The 21,240-nt window shown below is 47.9% G+C and overlaps 1 protein-coding gene across 1 annotated transcript in view; it reads right to left on the reverse strand.

Annotated features, from left to right (window-relative positions):
* The window catches only part of LOC139274062 (zinc finger protein 850-like), a 30,885-nt gene extending 12,947 nt beyond the window's left edge, over positions 1-17,938 (reverse strand). The window contains exons 1-2 of the mRNA XM_070891115.1: positions 17,874-17,938; positions 13,046-14,348 (exon numbers count right to left, since the gene is read on the reverse strand). Of these exons, the coding sequence (XP_070747216.1) occupies positions 13,046-14,239 (1,194 nt within the window). The 5' untranslated portion in view covers positions 14,240-14,348; positions 17,874-17,938. The remainder of the gene's footprint in view (positions 1-13,045; positions 14,349-17,873) is intronic.
* Between the last annotated feature and the right edge of the window lie 3,302 nt (positions 17,939-21,240).

Consider the following 21,240-nt stretch of genomic DNA (forward strand, 5'->3'; position numbering starts at 1 on the left):
TTGGTTGGGGATGATCAATTACTGCAGATCCTGGATCCCGAATGTTGCCCTGATGACTAAGCACCTCACCCCGTATACAAATAAGTAAGGCAGCTTTGAAATAGAAACCGCAGACGTCCAAGCCTTTAAGGAACTAAAGACAGCCCTGCTGCAAGCTCCGGCTTTGGGCCAGCCCCTTTATGACCGGCCCTTTCAACTGTATTGTACAATTCTGAAAGACTGTGCTACCGTTGTCTGAACACCTCTCACTCCGTAGCTGCCCTCCTGGGCCAACTGCAGACTCAACACCTTACCATGGCCAGGCAAAGCAGATATGAGATCTACTTACTAAACAATCCTAAGCTGACCTTTCGGCACTGTACTGCCATTAATCTGGCCTGTTTTCTTACTGAGCCGCCCCAAGATGAGGAAGAACCCAGTCATGATTGTTTATCTTTAATTCAAGAGGCCACATCAGTCAGGGAAGATTTAGTTGATGTACCAATGGAAGATCCAGACTGTATTATGTATGTTGACGGAAGTTCTTCTATTAATCCAGAAGGTACACGAATCTCAGGATACGCCAAAGTAAACCAGGAGAATCAGGTCTTGGAATCTGCCGCTTTTGAAACCGCCTATTCTGCCCAACAAGCTGAACTATTCGCCCTCACCCGAGTCTGTATCTTGGCCAAAGACCTCAAAGTCAATATCTATACCGACGCTAGGTATGCCTTTAGGGTAGCCCATGATTTCGGACAATTATGGAAAAATAGGGGATTGCTAACCTCATAGAAACATAGAAAATAGGTGCAGGAGCAGGCCATTCAGCCCTTCTAGCCTGCACCGCCATTCAATGAGTTCATGGCTGAACATGCAACTTCAGTACCCCCTTCCTGCTTTCACGCCATACCCCTTGATCCCCCGAGTAGTAAGGACTTCATCTAACTCCCTTTTGAATATATTTAGTGAATTGGCCTCAACTACTTTCTGTGGTAGAGAATTCCACAGGTTCACCACTCTGGGTGAAGAAATTTCTCCTTATCTCGGTCCTAAATGGCTTACCCCTTATCCTTAGACTGTGACCTCTGGTTCTGGACTTCCCCAACATTGGGAACATTCTTCCTGCATCCAACCTGTCCAAACCCGTCAGAATTTTAAACGTTTCTATGAGGTCCCCTCTCACTCTTCTGAACTCCAGTGAATACAAGCCCAGTTGATCCAGTCTTTCTTGATAGGTCAGTCCCACCATCCCGGGAATCAGTCTGGTGAATCTTCGCTGCACTCCCTCAATAGCAAGAATGTCCTTCCTCAAGTTAGGAGACCAAAACTGTACACAATACTCCAGGTGTGGCCTCACCAAGGCCCTGTACAACTGTAGCAACACCTCCCTGCCCCTGTACTCAAATCCCCTCGCTATGAAGGCCAACATGCCATTTGCTTTCTTAACCGCCTGCTGTACCTGCATGCCAACCTTCAATGACTGATGTACCATGACACCCAGGTCTCGTTGCACCTTCCCTTTTCCTAATTTGTCACCATTCAGATAATAGTCTGTCTCTCTGTTTTTACCACCAAAGTGGATAACCTCACATTTATCCACATTATACTTCATCTGCCACGCATTTGCCCACTCACCTAACCTATCCAAGTCACTCTGCAGCCTCATAGCATCCTCCTCGCAGCTCACACTGCCACCCAACTTAGTGTCATCCGCAAATGTGGAGATACAACATTTAATCCCCTCGTCTAAATCATTAATGTACAATGTAAACAACTGGGGCCCCAGCACAGAACCCTGCGGTACCCCACTAGTCACTGCCTGCCATTCCGAAAAATACCCATTTACTCCTACTCTTTGCTTCCTGTCTGACAACCAGTTCTCAATCCACGTCAGCACACTACCCCCAATCCCATGTGCTTTAACTTTGCACATTAATCTCCTGTGTGGGACCTTGTCGAAAGCCTTCTGAAAGTCCAAATATACCACATCAACTGGTGCTCCTTTGTCCACTTTATTGGAAACATCCTCAAAAAATTCCAGAAGATTTGTCAAGCATGATCTCCCTTTCACAAATCCATGCTGACTTGGACCTATCATGTCACCATTTTCCAGATGCGCTGCTATGACATCCTTAATAATTGATTCCATCATTTTACCCACTACTGAGGTCAGGCTGACCGGTCTATAATTCCCTGCTTTCTCTCTCCCTCCTTTTTTAAAAAGTGGGGTTACATTGGCTACCCTCCACTCGATAGGAACTGATCCAGAGTCAATGGAATGTTGGAAAATGACTGTCAATGCATCCGCTATTTCCAAGACCACCTCCTTAAGTACTCTGGGATGCAGTCCATCAGGCCCTGGGGATTTATCGGCCTTCAATCCCATCAATTTCCCCAACACAATTTCCCGACTAATAAAGATTTCCCTCAGTTCCTCCTCCTTACTAGACCCTCTGACCACTTTTATATCCGGAAGGTTGTTTGTGTCCTCCTTAGTGAATACTGAACCAAAGTATTTGTTCAATTGGTCTGCCATTTCTTTGTTCCCCGTTATGACTTCCCCTGATTCTGACTGCAGGGGACCTACGTTTGTCTTTACTAACCTTTTTCTCTTTACATACCTATAGAAACTTTTGCAATCCGCCTTAATGTTCCCTGCAAGCTTCTTCTCGTACTCCATTTTCCCTGCCCTAATCAAACCCCTTGTCCTCCTCTGCTGAGTTCTAAATTTCTCCCAGTCCCCAGGTTCACTGCTATTTCTGGCCAATTTGTATGCCATTTCCTTGGCTTTAATACTATCCCTGATTTCGCTAGATAGCCACGGTTGAGCCACCTTCCCTTTTTTATTTTTACGACAGACAGTAATGTACAATTGTTGTAATTCATCCATGCGGTCTCTAAATGTCTGCCATTGCCCATCCGCAGTCAACCCCTTAAGTATCATTAGCCAATCTATCTTAGCCAATTCATGCCTCATACCCTTCTTTAAGTTCTGGACCATGGTCTCTGAATTAACTGTTTCATTCTCCATCCTAATGCAGAATTCCACCATATTATGGTCACTCTTCCCCAAGGGGCCTCGCACAATGAGATTGCTAATTAATCCTCTCTCATTACACAACACCCAGTCTAAGATGGCCTCCCCCCTAGTTGGTTCCTCGACATATTGGTCCAGAAAACCATCCCTTATGCACTCCAGGAAATCCTCCTCCATCGTATTGCTTCCAGTTTGGCTGGCCCAATCTATGTGCATATTAAAATCACCCATTATAACTGCTGCACCTTTATTGCATGCACTCCTAATTTCCTGTTTGATGCCCTCCCCAACATCACTACTACTGTTTGGAGGTCTGTACACAACTCCCACTAACGATTTTTGCCCTTTAGTGTTCTGCAGCTCTACCCATATAGATTCCACATCATCCAAGCTAATGTCTTTCCTAACTATTGCATTAATCTCCTCTTGAACCAGCAATGCTACCCCACCTCCTTTTCCTTTTATTCTATCCTTCCTGAATGTTGAATACCCCTGGATGTTGAGTTCCCAGCCCTGATCATCCTGGAGCCACGTCTCCGTAATCCCAATCACATCATATTTGTTAACATCTATTTGCACAATTAATTCATCCACCTTATTGCGGATACTCCTTGCATTAAGACACAAAGCCTTCAGGCTTGCTTTTTTAACACCCTTTGTCCTTTTAGAATTTTGCTGTACAGTGGCCCTTTTTGTTCTTTGCCTTGGGTTTCTCTGCCCTCCACTTTTCCTCATCTCCTTTCTGTCTTTTGCTTTTGCCTCATTTTTGTCTCCCTCTGTCTCCCTGCATAGGTTCCCATCCCCCTGCAATATTAGTTTAACTCCTCCCCAACAGCACCAGCAAACACTCCCCCTAGGACATTGGTTCCGGTCCTGCCCAGGTGCAGACCGTCCGGTTTGTACTGGTCCCACCTCCCCCAGAACCGGTTCCAATGCCCCAAGAATTTGAATCCCTCCCTGCTGCACCACTGCTCAAGCCACGTATTCATCTACGATTCCTACTCTGACTAGCACGTGGCACTGGTAGCAATCCCGAGATTACTACTTTTGAGGTCCTACTTTTTAAATTTAGCTCCTAGCTCCTTAAATTCTTTTCGTAGGACCTCATCCCTTTTTTTACCTATGTCGTTGGTACCAATGTGCAATGAGATTTCCCAAAGCAACTAGTATCTGATTTGTTGCAAGCCCTCATGCTCCCCAAGCACATTGCCGTTGTTAAATGTACCGCCCACACCACCGGAAAGTCCCCGGTTGATAGAGGGAACCACTGTGCTGACAGAGGTTAAACAGGCCTCTCGTGACCAACAGATGGTAGTGCCCAAAATGATGAGTCAGACTAAAAATCCTGCGAAGGATAAGTTAGCCTCGGAAAAATCAATGCCAACCATCCAAGATGTTATAAAAGCACAGGAGGACGCTCCTGAAAAAGATAAACTGTTGTGGAAATATTATGCATGTACTTATGACAATGTTTCTAAACTCTGGACCACTCCCGCGGAACAGACTTGCATGTCTGACGAGTTGGCTCTATGGGTTATTGAATGTATGCATTTTGCTACTCATTGTGGAGCAAGGACCACAAGTGATACACTTTTGGCTACTTGGTGGCACCCTAGACTCCAGGCGCTCACCCAGAACATCAGTAGTCGTTGCCTGGTTTGCCAGCAACATAATCCAGGGAAGGGAGTTCCCTGTGATTGGGGTAAAACGCCCCTACCCGAAGGTCCCTTTGAGACATTTCAGTTGGACTACATTGAGTTGCAAAAAGTTCAGTGTTACAAATATGTGTTAGTAATAGTAGATCTGTTTAGCAGATGAATTGAAGCCTACCCTACCCTGGACAATAAGGCTCAAACTGTTGTTAAGGTGTTAATGAGGGAAATTTTTCCTAGATATGGTATCCCAGCTCGACTGATGACCACCTATGTTCTTTCTTTGACTCAGGCTCTGCGAATAGCCCACAACCAGGTTCAAGATGCTCACCTCGACCTCCCAGTTTTACCCGAATTGTCCCTCGTGGCACCAGGGAAGTATGGATTCGGAAGGGATTAGAGCCACGATGGGAGGGGCCTTTTCAGCTGTTACTCACTACCCCCACTGCAGCCAAGGTTGAGGGGAAAAGTGCCTGGGTTCACCTTCACCACTGCAAGCTCACCACCCTCTAACAAACCTATTTTACTGGTTATTCTAATTCCTGTTTCTGTTCCAGATTTCCTCTTCTCCATAGCTGAACAAGGCCGTTGGCATCCTAATTGGAACGTGGACCAGTTTGAACTTTTACCCGTAGTGATAGACAGCCAGCTACACCGACGGTGACCTGAGAAGAGAGATGGGAAAACTGAACTCTTTTAATCAGCAAAATAATTGGACTATTTATCTGAATCCTGAGCCATAAGATGAACCTGTGTCTGTATGCCACAGTCTGTATAATAGTGTTGATATATGATAGTTTCGGCGCATGGGAGGGGAGACAGAGACGAGAGCTCCATGTAAACACCTTTTTGTACATGTCTTATGTTTATGCGCAAAATGGGAACTTTTCTAGATGTTGGGTATGTTCACATATTCCTTTGCGCCCCGTTCCACTGACCCTAACTGAGACTGTCAGATGGATTCAGAGCCAAACTATCACGAGAGGAGGGGGGGCCAATACAATTAGTCAGACGTTCCAGGGATGGTACCAACCAACCTACGACCGTGGAAAGGAACCCCCATTCTTAGCCCTGACCAATACCTCGGGGATTGGGAGGCCAACCGGGGACATATGTCAAACCCGAAATGACACCAGTAACAAGGGACATATCATAGGGTACAGCAAATGTCCAAACAGTCTCAACATCACCACAGGTGCACGAGTCACCATCCTCTCTCACCTTCCAAATAAAACAGGTGGAGGTTTGTGGGCCCAGTCCTGGGACCAGAAGATGGACAGGGTCCTGTTATCTGGGATATGTGGTGCCATTTGTGCGGCAAGTATACACCCTGGCGGAAGCACATGCCTCCAGCCGATACAAGCGAGCCATCACCCCCGCCGACAAGTTCTTTGGGGTCATGATGTTCCCAATCAGGATAGGACGTCTCATGGATGAAGTACAGAACCTAGAGAGGGTATTGGAACAGATAGCTAACAATACTGCTGAAGCTCTGGAGGGCATCACAGCTGAAATGGTAGCAATAAGGACCGTAGCATTACAAAACCGAATGGACCTCGATTACCTGTTAGCTGAGAAAAGGGGAACGATGCCCTGATAGGATCTGAATGTTGCACTTACATTCCTGATAGGTCAGAAAACATAACCAATCTCGCTGATCACATAAGAAGGGAAGTGAAGAAGTTATCCACACCTGAAGGATCTAGCTGGTTTGATTGGCTATCAGATGGATCTTGGAGATCCTATCTAATTGTTGGTTGCCTTAACCTTTGTTGTAAAGTAATGATAGCAAGGTTAGCAAACCCTCTTGTGGTCAAGGGCTCCCGAGTTATGATCCAACGAACTAAAGAACTACTCGACAATAACAACAATATGGTTCAGGAAAGAGAGTGCGAATGGCTGAATACGATACTCCTGGAATAGTCACCAGGGTTATCATGGAATGATAAAAGGGGGGAATGTGAATGTTTAAAAATGTATCGAGACATTGAAGTTGAGAACGTGGGAATTGTATAGGGACAGTATAAGCTAACAAAGAATTCATGGAGGAATAGCCATGACATCTCAGACTCGAGACTGCGAAATGTTACAACACTAACACATATTGAAACAAAACCCACAGCTTGCAGAAAAACCTCAAGGTCTTATTAAATCATATTATTAACCTGAAACATTAACAGAAGGTCTTTGTTTAAAATCAGACCATACTTAGGTCGGCTTATGAGTGGACAAAGGGAAAGAGGGATCAAAAGGGATAGGCTGAACAAGGATGTCACTCTAGCCCTATCTTGTTATCTTTTGCCGAAAATGTCTAACCGTCGTCCCTTTACAATGTAACGTCACTTTGTCCGTAGGAAGTGAGTGCGTTCTATCAGAATTGCATTCCTTCTGTCTGATAAGGTCCCCGATCGGGATTTGCTATTTAAATAAAAGCTTGCTTTGTTTAAAGCACAAACGGTATTCGTTTCAGTAATTTTGCTGAACCAGATTGAGGGAAAATAATCCACATTTACATGCACCTCAGCATGTTGTAATTTCTCCCCATTCAAATAATATTCCCTTTTACTGTTTTTTTTGCCAAGGTGGATGACCTCACACTTTCCGACATTGTATTCCATCTGCCAAACCTTCGCCCATTCGCTTAACCTATCCAAATCTCTTTGCAGCCTCTCTTTGTCCTCTACACAACCTGATTTCCCACTAATCTTTGTGTCATCTGCAAATTTTGTTACACTACACTCTGTCCTCTCTTCCAGGTCATCTATGTATATTGTAAACAGTTGTGGTCCCAGCACCGATCCCTGTGGCACACCACTAACCACCGATTTCCAACCCGAAAAGGACCCATTTATCCCGACTCTCTGCTTTCTGTTCGCCAGCCAATTCTCAATCCATGCTAATACATTTCCTCTGACTCCGCGTACCTCTATTTTCTGCAGTAACCTTTTGTGTGGCACCTTATCGAATGCCTTTTGGAAATCTAAATACACCACATCCATCGGTACACCTCTATCCACCATGCTCGTTATATCCGCAAAGAATTCCAGTAAATTAGTTAAACATGATTTCCCCTTCATGAATCCATGCTGCATCTGCTTGATTGCACTATTCCTATCTAGATGTCCCGCTATTTCGTCCTTAATGATAGCTTCAAGCATTTTCCCCACTACAGATGTTAAACTAACCAGCCTATAGTTACCTGCCTTTTGTCTGCCCCCTTTTTTAAACAGAGGCGTTACATTAGCTGCTTTCCAATCCGCTGGTACCTCCCCAGAGTCCAGAGAAGCGGCAGAGAAAAAGTAAAACCACAAGCCAGCGAGCAGCAAAGCTGGAAACTGGTAGAACGATCAGTTGAAGCCTCGTCCACACACAGAACACATGTATGGTTTCTCCCTGCTGTGAATGGTGCGATGTTTTTTTCAGGCTGTGTAACTGGTTAAAGCTCTTTCCACAGGCAGTGCACTGGAACACTCTCACACGGGTGTGTGTCTCGGTGCTTTTCCAGTCACACTGATGTTTGAAATCTGTTCCCACAGACAGAACAGAGAAACATTTCTCCTTCCACATTCAAAGGCTGATAATATTCAAGTCCTGAGGAATCGAATGACATCAGATCTTGACGTGAAGTTTAATTTGAGTTTCCTGTCTGCAAATCTCACCTTCGAATACACTGTAAAAGGAGATTTCAAAACTCATCATTGAAAGTACAGGACAGAAATTCAGAATAGGCATAAGTATGGAACATTCTTTCCTTTCTTGTTCCCATAAAGCTGTAAATCCCTGTCCCACAGTGTCCCTCCTGCTGAAATCCAAGCACATCGCACATCTCTAGACTGTTTCTCCTCCACTCCCAGTTTTCACTACCAATTCTGGCTGGGTTCAGTTCTACACTCACGGGTTCCCCTCCCTTTACTCCCCTGTAGGTGCTGACTCTGGCTGGGTTCAGTTCCACACTCAACAGTTTCTTTCCACTATGTGACCCATGTGCCCAACCTCGACAATGATCGGTGTGCAAAATTAAAGCACATAGTATTGGGGGTAATGTGCTGACGTGGATAGAGAACTTGTGGCAGACAGGAAGCAGAGAGTCGGGATAAATGGGTCCTTTTCAGAATGGCAGGCAGTGACTAGAGAAGTGCCACAGAGCTCGGTGCTGGGACCCCAGCTACTTACAATATACATTAATGATTTAGATGAAGGAATTGAGTGTAATATCTCCAAGTTTGCAGATGACACTAAGCTGGGTGGCGGTATGAGCTGTGAGGAGGATGCTAAGAGGCTGCAGGGTGTCTTGGACAGGTTAGGTGAGTGGGGAAATGCATGGCAGATGCAGTATAATGTGGATAAATGTGAGGTTATCCATTTTGGGGGAAAAAACACGAAGGCAGAATATTATCTGAATGGCGGCAGATTAGGAAAAGGGGAGGTGCAACGAGACCTGGGTGTCATGGTACATACATCAGTCATTGAAAGTAGGCATGCAGGTACAGCAGGGCAGTGAAGGCGGCAAATGGTATTTTGACCTTCACAGCTAGGGGATTTGAGTATAGGAGCAGGGAGGTCTTACTGCAGTTGTACAGGGCCTTGGTGAGGCCTCACCTGGAATATTGTGTTCAGTTTTGGTCTCCTAATCTGAGGAAAGACGTTTTTGCTATTGAGGGAGTGCTGCGAAGGTTCACCTGGCTATGAGGAGAGACTGGATTGACTGGGCCTGTATTCACTGGAGTTTAGAAGGATGAGAGGGGATCTCATAGAAACATCTAAAAATCTGACGGGACTGGACAGGTTAGATGCAGGAAGAATGTTCCAGATGTTGGGAAAGTCCAGAACCAAGAGACACAGTCTAAGGATAAGGGGTAAGCCATTTAGGACTGAGATGAAGAGAAACTTCTTCACTCAGAGAATTGTTAACCTGTGGAATTCCCTACCGCAGAGAATTGTTGATGCCAGTTCATTGGATATATTCAAAAGGGAGTTAGATACGGCCCTTACGGCTAAAGGGATCAAGGGGTATGGAGAGAAAGCAGGAAAAGGGTACTGAGGTGAATGATCAGCTATGATCTTATTGAATGGTGGTGCAGGTTCGAAGGGCCGAATGGCCTACTCCTGCACCTATTTTCTATGTCTCTATGTCCTCACCTGAGGCCTCACACGTGCATTTTCCAGCAGGGTCACTGGAGCCTCCTCCCCATGGCTCAGTGGGTAAAGGTAACACCCAGTGTGACTGAATCATAGGAACAGGAGGGCACAGGTTTAATCCTGTCTGCATATCCTCCCCTTCTAATCCCCTGTAACAGCTGTTTACAAAAGTCATCACTGTAAGTAGGAACATAGGAACAGGAAAAGGCCATTCAGCCCCTTGAGCCTGTTGCGCCATTCAATTAGATCGTGGCTGATCAGTATTTTAACTCCGTCTACCTGCCTTGGTTCCATCGCCCTTAATACCCTTGCCGAAGAATAATTTATCAATCTCAGTTTTGGAATTTTCAATTAGCCCCCAGCCTCAATTTTATGGGGAACAGAGTTCCGGATTTCTACTACGCTGTAAGAGCATAAGAAATAGGAGTAGATCGTACGGCCCCTCTAGCCTGCCACGCCATTCAATAAGATCAAGGTTGATCTTGTACTTCAACTCCACTTTCCCTGTATCCCTGGATTCCTTTAGTGTCCAAACATCTATCGATCTCAGCCCTGAATACACTCAATGACTGAGCATCCACAGCTCTTTGGGGCAGAGAATTCCAAAGATTCACAACCCTTTGAGTGAAGACATTTCTCCACATCTCAGTCCTAAATGGCCGTCCGTTATCCTGAGACCATGACCCCTAGTTCTAGACTCTCCAGACAAGAGAACAACCAATCAGCATTTGTGTGAGGAAGTGCTTCCTGACATTAGCCCTGAACGGCCGAGCTCTGATTTGAAGGTTGTGTCCCCTTGTTGTGGACTTCCTCACCAGAGGAAATAGTTTCTCTCCATCCACCCCATCAACTCCTTTAATCATCTTAAACACCTCAATTACATCACCCCTTAATCTTCTATATTTCTCATAATTTACAAACTTCATCACTGTAAGTACAGGATCATAGAATCACTGAAGGAGGCCATTCAGCCCATCGTATCCGTGCCGGCCGACAAAGAGCTATCCAGCTAAATCCCACTTTTCATCTCTTGGTCCGTGGCCTTGTAGGTCACGGCACTTCAAGTGCACATCCAAGTTCGTTTTAAATGCTACAAGGGTTTCTGCCTCTACCACCCTTTTAGGCAGTGGTTTCCAGACACCCACCACCCTCTGGGTGAAGAGATCTCCCCTCTAAACCTCCTACCACTTTATAATCTACGCCCTCTGGTTGTTGACCCTCTGCTAAGGGAAATAGGTCCTTCCCATCCACTCTATCTAGGCCCCTCATAATTTTATGCACCTCAATTAGGTCTTTCCTCAGCCTCCTCAGTTCCAAAAAAAACAAACCCAGCCTATCCAATCTTTCCTCATAGCTAAATTCTCCAGTCCAGGTAACATCCTCCTAAATCTCCTCTGTACCCTCTCTAGTGTAATCACATCTTTCCTGTAATGTGGTGACCAGAACTGCACACAGTACTCTCTCTGTGAACTAACTAGTGTTTTATACAGTTCAAGCATAACCTCCCTGCTCTTGTATTCTATGCCTCGGCTAATAAAGGCAAGTATTCTGTATGCCTTCTTAACCACCTTATCCACCTGTCCTGTTACCTTCAGAGATCTGTGGACATGCCCTCCAAGGTCCCTTTGCTCTTCTACACTTCTCATTGTCCTATGATTTATTGTGTATTCCCTCGCCTTGTTAGCCCTCCACAAATGCATTACCTCACACTTCTCCGGATTGAGTTCCATTTGCCATTGTTCTGTCCACCTGACTGAATGTTTAAAAATGTATCGAGACATTGAAGTTGAGAACGTGGGAATTGTATAGGGACAGTATAAGCTAACAAAGAATTCATGGAGGAATAGCCATGACATCTCAGACTCGAGACTGCGAAATGTTACAACACTAACACATATTGAAACAAAACCCACAGCTTGCAGAAAAACCTCAAGGTCTTATTAAATCATGTTATTAACCTGAAACATTAACAGAAGGTCTTTGTTTAAAATCAGACCATACTTAGGTCGGCTTATGAGTGGACAAAGGGAAAGAGGGATCAAAAGAGATAGGCTGAACTAGGATGTCACTCTGGCCCTATCTTGTTATCTTTTGCCGAAAATGTATAACCGTCGTCCCTTTACAATGTAACGTCACTTTGTCCGTAGGAAGTGGGTGCGTTCGAACAGACTTGCATTCCTTCTGTCTGATAAGGTCCCCGATCGAGATTTGCTTTTTAAATAAAAGCTTGCTTTGTTTAAAGCACAAACGGTATTCGTTTCAGTAATTTTGCTGAACCAGATTGAGGTAAAAGAATCCAGAAATCAACATTTGGTGTCAGAAGTGGGATCTCAACGGACGACTGCCGAAAACTTGCGAATTAAGAGCCAGACGAGCCTTGGACGAGACGAGGGGAAAGTGGCCACTGGAGTGAGTATGATTTCAATACTGCTCCAGTTTCCCCCGGTTTCAAAAGTCTGAGGAAAGTTTAGCCACTCGCTGGTTCTCAGGTAGTGTCTGAACGAGATCCAGGACAATCTGGCGAATACCTTCTAAATTTAGAAATAAGTGTTCAAGTCAGGTGTGACGTCGACCTTGTATATCACTTGGCCCGTCTAGGCACAGATTGGATTTAAACTGCGCAGTGACCCGAAAGAATAGGGAAATTTGGAGACTAAAAGAAATTAAATAAGGCTCATAAGAAATCAAATTTAGAAAATTAGGCTCACAGGGAATTAAGTCCATTTATATCTTCCTGCAGTCTATAGCTTTCTTCTTCACTATCAACCACACAGTCAACTTTTGTATCATCTTCCTTGCATTGAAGTATATACTATTTAGCATTGCCAAACCATGGAAGAGAACGGCTGGGACACATTTCTGACACACCTCAAGATTAACCCGCACGGTGACTTTGTTGTCGGTGAAGAGAGACAAGAAAGACCAAAGTGCCGTTTGGCCCTCTCAGTGTGGCCCTGAAGGACTGTGTCCAGGCTGAAGTTCTGTTCCCACCGTACGATCCTCCCCCCAGATTGTCCTCTGAGTTCACCAGGTGATGCTGAACACTCGGGTGGGAAAGACAAAAATCCACAGCAATGCGTTAAAAGCAAAGCTGATTTATTTCCCATTCATCCAGAATATTAAACTCCAGCCAAGTTATAGGAGATAACATCAGCAGAAACAAACCCCAACTGTCAGAATGAACATGATTAACAGCAGCAAGAACAGCAGAATCCCACCTCTGCAGTCACTTGTGAACTCGCTGGTGTATCAGCAGGATGGATGACCGAGTGAATCCCTTCCCACACTCTGAGCAGATGAACGGCCTCTCCCCAGTGTGAGTGCGCTGGTGTCTCAGAAGGTCGGATGACTGAGTGAATCCCTTCCCACACTCGGAGCAGGTGAACAGCCTCTCCGCAGTGTGAACTCGCTGGTGTCTCAGAAGGTCGGATGACCGAGTGAATCCCTTCCCACACACGGAACACCTGAACGGTCTCTCCCCAGTGTGAACACGTTGATGACAGCTCAGTTCCGCTGAACTTTTATAGCACTTCCTGCAGTCCGGGCATTTAAAAGGTCTCTCGTCAGTGTGAACTCGCTGGTGTGTCAGCAGGTTGGATGACTGAGTGAATCCCTTCCCACACTTGGAGCAGATAAACAGCCTTTCCCCAGTGTGAACTTGCTGGTGTCTCAGTAGATGCTTTTTGCTTTTAAATTGCTTCTCACAGTCAGAACATTTAAAAAATCTCACATCAGTGTGAACTCGTTGGTGTGCCAGCAGGTGGGATGACTGAGTGAATCCCATCCCACACTCACAGCAGGTGAAGGGCCTCTCCCCGGTGTGCACTCGTCGGTGTTTCAGCAGGTCAGATGACCGAGTGAATCCCTTCCCACACTCAGAGCAGATAAACGGTCTCTCCCCAGTGTGAACTCGCTGGTGTCTCAGCAGGTTGCATGAATCAGTGAATCCCTTCCCACACTCAGAGCAGGTGAACGGTCTCTCCCCAGTGTGAACTCGCTGGTGTCTCAGCAGGCTGCATGACTGACTGAATCCTTTCCCACACACAGAGCAGGTGAACGGCCTCTCCCCAGTGTGAGTGCGCTGGTGTACAGTGAGTTTAGATGGTCGACTGAACCCAGTCCCGCAGTGAGAGCACCTGAACGGTCTCTCCCCACTGTGAACACGTTGATGGTATGTTAGTTCCCCGGAATATTTATAACTCTTCCCACAGTCCAGGCACTTAAAAGGTCTCTCGTCAGTGTGAACTCGCTGGTGTCTCAGAAGGTGGGATGAACGAGTGAATCCCTTCCCACACTCGGAGCAGGTGAACGGCCTCTCCCCGGTGTGACTGCGCTTGTGTCTCGATAGGCCAGAGATTCGGCTGAAGCCTCGTCCACACACAGAACACGTGTACACTTTCTTCCCACTGTCAACGGTGCTTTTTGCTTCCATATTGAGAGGCCGATGATATTCAGGTCCCGATGAATCAAGTGACGTGGTCAGATCTTGATACGGTCTGCGATTTGAGTTTGCCGTCTTCAAATCCTCCCCTTCTAATACCCTGTAAAATTAATTTAAAATAGGAAAAAGGGAGTATGAGAGAGAACTCACAAAGAGGCAGGTTAGTAATTTGAACTTAATGAATCTGCTGATTTGTGGGGCTGGCATTACAACAAAGTAACCTTGAAAGCAGCCGGATTGTCATAAAAACCAAACTGGTTCACTAATGTCCGACTCTGGCTGGGTTCAGTTCTACACTCACTGGTTCCCCTCCCGGAAAGTGCTGACTCTGGCTGGGTTCAGTTCTACACTCACTGTTTCCCCTCCCCTGAAGGTGCTGACTCTGGCTGGGTTCAGTTCAACACTCACCAGTTTCTCTCCAATATGTGACCCATGTGCCCAATGTCCATATGTGAACCTCGGCAGTGAGTGTCCTCATTTTCCAGCAGGGTCACTGGAGCCTCCTCCCAATGGCTCAGTGAGTAAAGGCACCGACCAGTGTGACTGAGTTATAGTAACAGGAGGGGCCCAGGTTTCATCCCCTCGGCGTATCCTCCCCTTCTAAACCCCTGTAAAAGCTGTTTACAAAAGTCGTCACTGTAAGTAGGAACATAGGAACAGGAATAGCCATTCAGCCCCTTGAGCCTGTTCAATTGATGCCCAGCCTCAGTTTTATAGGAAACATCGAGTTCTGCATTTCCATTACCCTTTAAAAACACAAGAAATTGAAGCAGGAGTAGGCTCATTGGCCCCTCAAGCCTGCTCCACCATTCAGTAAGATCATGGCTGATCTTCTACCTCAACTCCACTCTGGTTACCGACCCTTCTGACACTGAAAATTGTTTCTCCTTATTAAGATGATTAGTGGGCTGGAGGAGGTTACAGAGATAGGGAGGAGCGAGGACTTGGGAGGGATTTGAACAAGAGGACGAGTATTTTAAAGGCTGAAGTCACCAGCCGTCTTCCCCAGTTCAGAATGTGACTCACTACGAACAGGAAGGATTTTTGTTAAAATACTAATGATGCATAATGAGGGGGAAATCAATCTCTGTACCTTTAACTAACAGCAACATGGAAAGAGGGAAATCTTTAAACACCTGGTCCACTTGGCACCGAAGTTTCTGAAACTCATAATAGGAACTCCAGGGAAACAAAATAGCTGTGTTGATAAAGGATGGAATCACTGTAATAGTGAGAAATGATATTGGCTCAAATGATCAGGATGTTGAAACAGTTTGGGTGGAGATAAGAAACAATAAGGGGAAAAAGTCACTGGTGGGCGTAGTCTTTCGGCCCCCTAACAGTAGCAACTCTGTTGGTCGGAGTATAAACCAAGAAATAGAGGGGGTTTGTAAAAAGAGAACAGCAATTATCATGGGTGATTTTAACCTCCGTATTGATTGGACAAATCAAATTGGTCAGGGTAGCCTTGAGGAAGAATTCATAGAATGCATAAGGGAGGGGTTTCTTGAGCAATATGTAACGGAACCAACCAGGGGGCTGGCTATCTTAGATCTAGTCCTGTGTAATGAGATAGGATTAATAAACAATCTCCTAGTAAAGGATCCCCTTGGAATGAGTGACCATAGCATAGTTGAATTTCAAATTCAGATGGAGGGTGAGAAAGTTGGATCTTAAACCAGCATACTAAGCTTAAATAAAGGAGACTACAAAGGTATGAGGGCAGAGTTGGCTAAAGTGGACTGGAAAAATAGATTAAAGTGTAGGACGGTTGATGAACAGTGGTGTACATTTAAGGAGCTAGTTCATAACTCTCAAGAAAAATATATTCCAGTGAGGAGGAAAGGGTGTAAAAGAAAAAATAGCCATCTGTGGCTAAATAAAGAAATAAAGGACGGTATCCAATTAAAAACAAGGGCATACAAAGTGGCCAAAACTAGTGGGAGGACAGAAGATTGGGAAGCTTTTAAAAGCCAGCAAAGAATGACTAAAAAAAATGATTAAGGGAAGATAGATTATAAAAGTAAACTAGAATAAAATATAAAAACAGATAGCAAAACTAAGACAGTAAGAATATAACAGAACCAACCCCTAAACAATAACAAAAAAGAACAAAACAAAATTTTTTATTTATAAACATTTTTTTTTAATTATTTAACTCAAAAACAAAAATTTATGAAAAGTAAGGGAAAAGGAGATATAAGGCAGAAAAGAAACAAACAAACCACTCGGAAATTAAAACATTAGACGCCCCTACAAAAAATCCCCACCCCAAACCACGGGCATTCAACTAGCTGAGGCATCACATGCTTCACACTAACAAAGAGAGGGCGGACTCTACATTTTCACCTAACAAACAGATAGGACAACAGACCACACAGAGAGAACACATCAGAAGGAGAAATAAGAACCAGAAGACCAGACACAACAAACAATTAACACCACATGAGTGAGAGAAGCAGTAGGTTTAAATAGTTCTTCTCACAGCCCTTCTCGTTTTGACTGACCTAGTGGAAGGTAAGGAGCTCTAAACCTCCATAACCTCTCACTGTACGTTTTTCGATCGAATACTCTCTGACTCTTGAACCACCCCCCACCCCCCGTTCGCTTTCCCTGGCCTCTGATGAAGTCCCAGTAAGTGTGAAACGTTAGGTCTATAGACTACAATCAGCCACCTAAACGACGGATCGTGAAGCGAGTATAAATCCTCCCCACAAAAAATCCCCCTCTGACCTTTTTCTCCCCCCCCCCCCCCCCCCGGTGGATTTTTCTCTCACACTATCCAGATTTCGGACCCACGGTGCTGTCTTTAAAAAAAAAACTCTTTCATTTTTCTGCACTTCTAAAAAAAACCTTTCCTGTACCAGCTCTAAGTGTACCATTAGTTAGAACTAAATCATGTAATTGTCTGCCGCGGTGCCGTGATTTCTCTGTTCCCCCTTGTTGTTCTCCCCCTGTCCTCACACACCCCCAACCGATAATTATTGCCGTCGAACCGCAGCGTACACATACAAAAATAAATTGAAAAACAAGAAAAAAGTACGTCCTAAATTCCCCCCCCGAGACCCCCACGTGGCCAGTCAACACGGCACAGATCATGGTCAACCCGCCAAAACCACACTCAATTTAAGGGCCATAAACCCCTTCCCCACCCTACAGCCCAGTCATTGATAATCCCCTTCCCCACCCTACAGCCCAGTCATTGATAATCCCCTTCCCCACCCTACAGCCCAAACATTCATAAAAACACTCATCTAAAAATAGTTTTTTTTAATGCTTTAAATAAAAAAATTACAATTAATTAATTTTAAAATCCCCAAATAAAAATCAGTCCACCAAAGTACAAAACTCAATCTCCCCAAAGAACGTAACAGCGACTTAAAATCAACCCCTTAAAACACCCGGAGACTGATCCCTTCCCCGGGAACAACAGGACCTCCGCTCCAACCCGCCTCCCTCCCGAGCCACACAGAAATCCTGCCCGAGGCTGACATCAGCACTCGGCCCAAACACACAAACCACCGATTGACCCGAGACACCATCTCAAAAACCACCACAATTAACCCACCGCTCAAACCCGGTAACCCCCCCGCCGCCGCCAATGAATAAAATGGGAGACACAGACTCGGACAGGCAGCTCCACGGGGTGAGGGATCAGCGGTCTGACTAACAGCAGCAGCAGCAAGCCCCCGTGTCCAGCACACTGATCCCACAGGCTGGTTGAACAAAAATAACTCCCCAATCAATATCTCTGGCTTACAACACCATCATATTATTGATAAATCCATAACATACAATTTACTTACATACAATTAATAAGTTCCCTAATTTCACAGAAATCACGAATACATAGCAGGGAACCAACAACCCACCTAATAACGATTTTTAAACGACAAACCCAACCCCCACCCCCAACCCCCAACCCCCAAATAATCCTTCCTAAACCAACACCCCCCTACGAGGGAATAAATAAATTCAATCTTTATAAATTTAATCGGTGGGCTCAATTCAATTTTTCATAAATGTAATTATTAATAAGACCCTTCCATAGAGGTTCCACATCAGTAATATCCAAGACCATAAACACACCTAAATATCACAATGGGTAACTAACAACCAACCCCACCGGTATAATCAGCCCCAGAAACAGCCCGAGCTCCAAACAACAGACCGACCTCTCACATATAACAAGGAGTATAATCCCCCCACCCCCAATCTAAAGAGGACCCCACCCACACAACCTCAACTACCTTTTCTCCCACAAACAGGATGGAACCCTATCAGGGACAATATTGGGAACCCTGGGCAGATAACCACATCACAAACACTAGACAACCATATCCTCGAGTACATGACCCTACCACTAAAACTTACCCTACGAAGAGCCTCAGAACACTTGTCCCCACCGGAACCCTCTTGAACGCAAACCCTAAACCTACCCCCGACCCTAACCCTTACCCCAACCCGAGCCCTAAATCCTAACCTAAAACTGAACAACCAGCCCCCACCCCTGAAAACCTAATCATAACCCAAAGAACCGACGAGCCCAAAGAAAACCCTAACCCAAACTTTAACCCCAAACCCAATCCTACTCCAACCCCAAATGGAGCCGCGACCCTACCCAAAAACTCAGTAACCAGCCCCCATCCCTAAAAACCGAACCACAACCCATGAATGAAAACCAAGCCCTAAAACCCAACCCTGAACTGAACTTGAAAACAGATCCCTATCCGGAAACATATTAACCAAATCGTAGCCCCAATAACAAACCCTAACCCAGAACCAGACAGCCAACCAACCCTAATCTAAAACATAACCCCACAAGGATTAGTCAAGACCCAAACACCACAAAACCTAAGCCGTCAGAGCCCAAGTCCAAACCCAATTAAGACCTAAAACCTAAAGACACTAAATTGCATCAGTGTCCAGAACGACACACATATGCACAGCAAGGTAGGAATAATAAAATAAAAAATCTTAACTTAGAAATGAGAGACAAAACACCACTCCCTAGAAAATCCAGGATACACCCCCTCCCCACAATTCCGAAGGAACAACGTGGCCCCAGGGTCCAGAATGACACACAGAGGCACAACGATTATAACATAGAACACCAGAACATAAGGAACAAGAGATAACCCAATTAAAGGAAGGGATAAGACTAAGAACAAGAAAGATCGAGTAGCATAATTTCTAAAAAATAGCTAAACTGATTTACAGGGGACAGTAAGGAATACAAAACTCCAAGGGGACATTACCCCTCTGTCCGTAACACCAAAAACCTAAAGGACAAGCCAATGGACAAGGGCAAGAATGGCTGAGTAGTAAACTTCGAAAAGCGTGAGCCGATCAAAAGTGGCAGTAAGGAATACAAAATTCCAAAGGGGGGGGGGAAAGGGGGGAGGGGGGGGAGGGAGAGAGGGGGGGAGGGGGGGAAGGGGGGGAGGGAGGGGGGAAGGGGGAGGGGGGAAGGGGGAGGGGGGAAGGGGGGAGGGGGGAAGGGGGAGGGGGGAAGGGGGGAGGGGGGAAGGGGGGAAGGGGGGAGGGGGGAAGGGGGGAAGGGGGGAGGGAGAGAGGGGGGAGGGGGAAGGGGGGGAGGGGAGAGAGGGAGGGGGGGGGGAGGGGAGAGAGGGAGGGGGGGGGGAGGGGAGAGAGGGAGGGGGGGGGAGGGGAGAGAGGGGGGGGGGGGAGGGGAGAGAGGGAGGGAGGGGGGGGGGAGGGGAGAGAGGGAGGGAGGGGGGGGGGAGGGGAGAGAGGGAGGGAGGGGGGGGGGAGGGGAGAGAGGGAGGGAGGGGGGGGGGAGGGGAGAGAGGGAGGGAGGGGGGGGGGGGGGGGAGAGGGAGGGGGGGGGAGGGAGGGAGGGGGGGGGGGGGGGGGGGGGAGAGGGAGGGGGGGGGGGGAGAGGGAGGGGGGGGGAGGGAGGGAGGGGGGGGGGGGGGAGGGAGGGAGGGGGGGAGGGAGGGGGGGGGAGGGAGGGGGGGGGGGGGGGGGGGAGAGGGAGGGGGGGGGGGGGAGAGGGAGGGGGGGGGAGGGGGGGGAGAGGGAGGGGGGGGAGGGAGGGGGGGGGGAGGGAGGGGGGGAGGGAGGGGGGGGGGGGGAGGGAGGGGGGGGGGGGGGAGGGAGGGGGGAGGGGGGGGGGGGGGAGGGAGGGGGGGAGGGAGGGGGGGGGGGGGGGGAGGGGAGGGGAGGGGGGGCGGGAGGGGGGGGGGGGGAGGGGAGGGGGGGGGGAGGGGAGGGGGGGGGAGGGGGGGAGGGAGGGGGGAGGGAGGGGGGAGGGGGGAGGGAGGGGGGAGGGGGGGAGGGGGGGGGGGGGGAGAGGAGGGGGGGGAGGGGAGGGGGGGGGGGGGGAGAGGGAGGGGGGGGGAGGGGAGGGGGGGGGGGAGAGGGAGGGGGGAGAGGGAGGGGGGGGGAGGGGGGGGAGAGGGAGGGGGGGGAGGGGAGGGGAGGGGGGGGAGGGGAGGGGGGAGGGGAGGGGAGGGGGGGGGGGGAGGGAGGGAGGGAGGGGGGGGGAGGGAGGGAGGGAGGGGGGGGGGGAAGAGAGAGGGGGGGGGGGGAAGAGAGAGGGGGGGGGGGGAAGAGAGAGGGGGGGGGAAGAGAGAGGGAGGGAGGGAGAGAGGGAGGGAGAGAGGGAGAGAGGGAGGGAGGGGAGGGGGGAGGGAGGGGAGGGAGGGGAGGGGGGAGGGAGGGGAGGGGGGGGGGAGAGGGAGGGGAGGGGGGGGGGAGAGGGAGGGGAGGGGGGGGGGAGAGGTAGGGAGGGGGGGGAAGAGGTAGGGAGGGGGGGGGGGTAGAGGGAGGGAGGGAGGGGGGTAGAGGGAGGGAGGGAGGGGGGGGAGGGAGGGAGGGGGGGGAGGGAGGGAGGGGGGGGAGGGAGGGAGGGGGGGGAGGGGGGGGGAGAGGGAGGGAGGGGAGGGGGGGGGGGGAGAGGGAGGGGAGGGGGGGGGGAGAGGGAGGGGGGGGGGGGGGAGAGGTAGGGAGGGGGGCCGGGGAAGAGG

Source organism: Pristiophorus japonicus, chromosome 9, assembly GCF_044704955.1.
Source record: "Pristiophorus japonicus isolate sPriJap1 chromosome 9, sPriJap1.hap1, whole genome shotgun sequence".
NCBI classification, from domain to species: Eukaryota; Metazoa; Chordata; class Chondrichthyes; family Pristiophoridae; genus Pristiophorus; species Pristiophorus japonicus.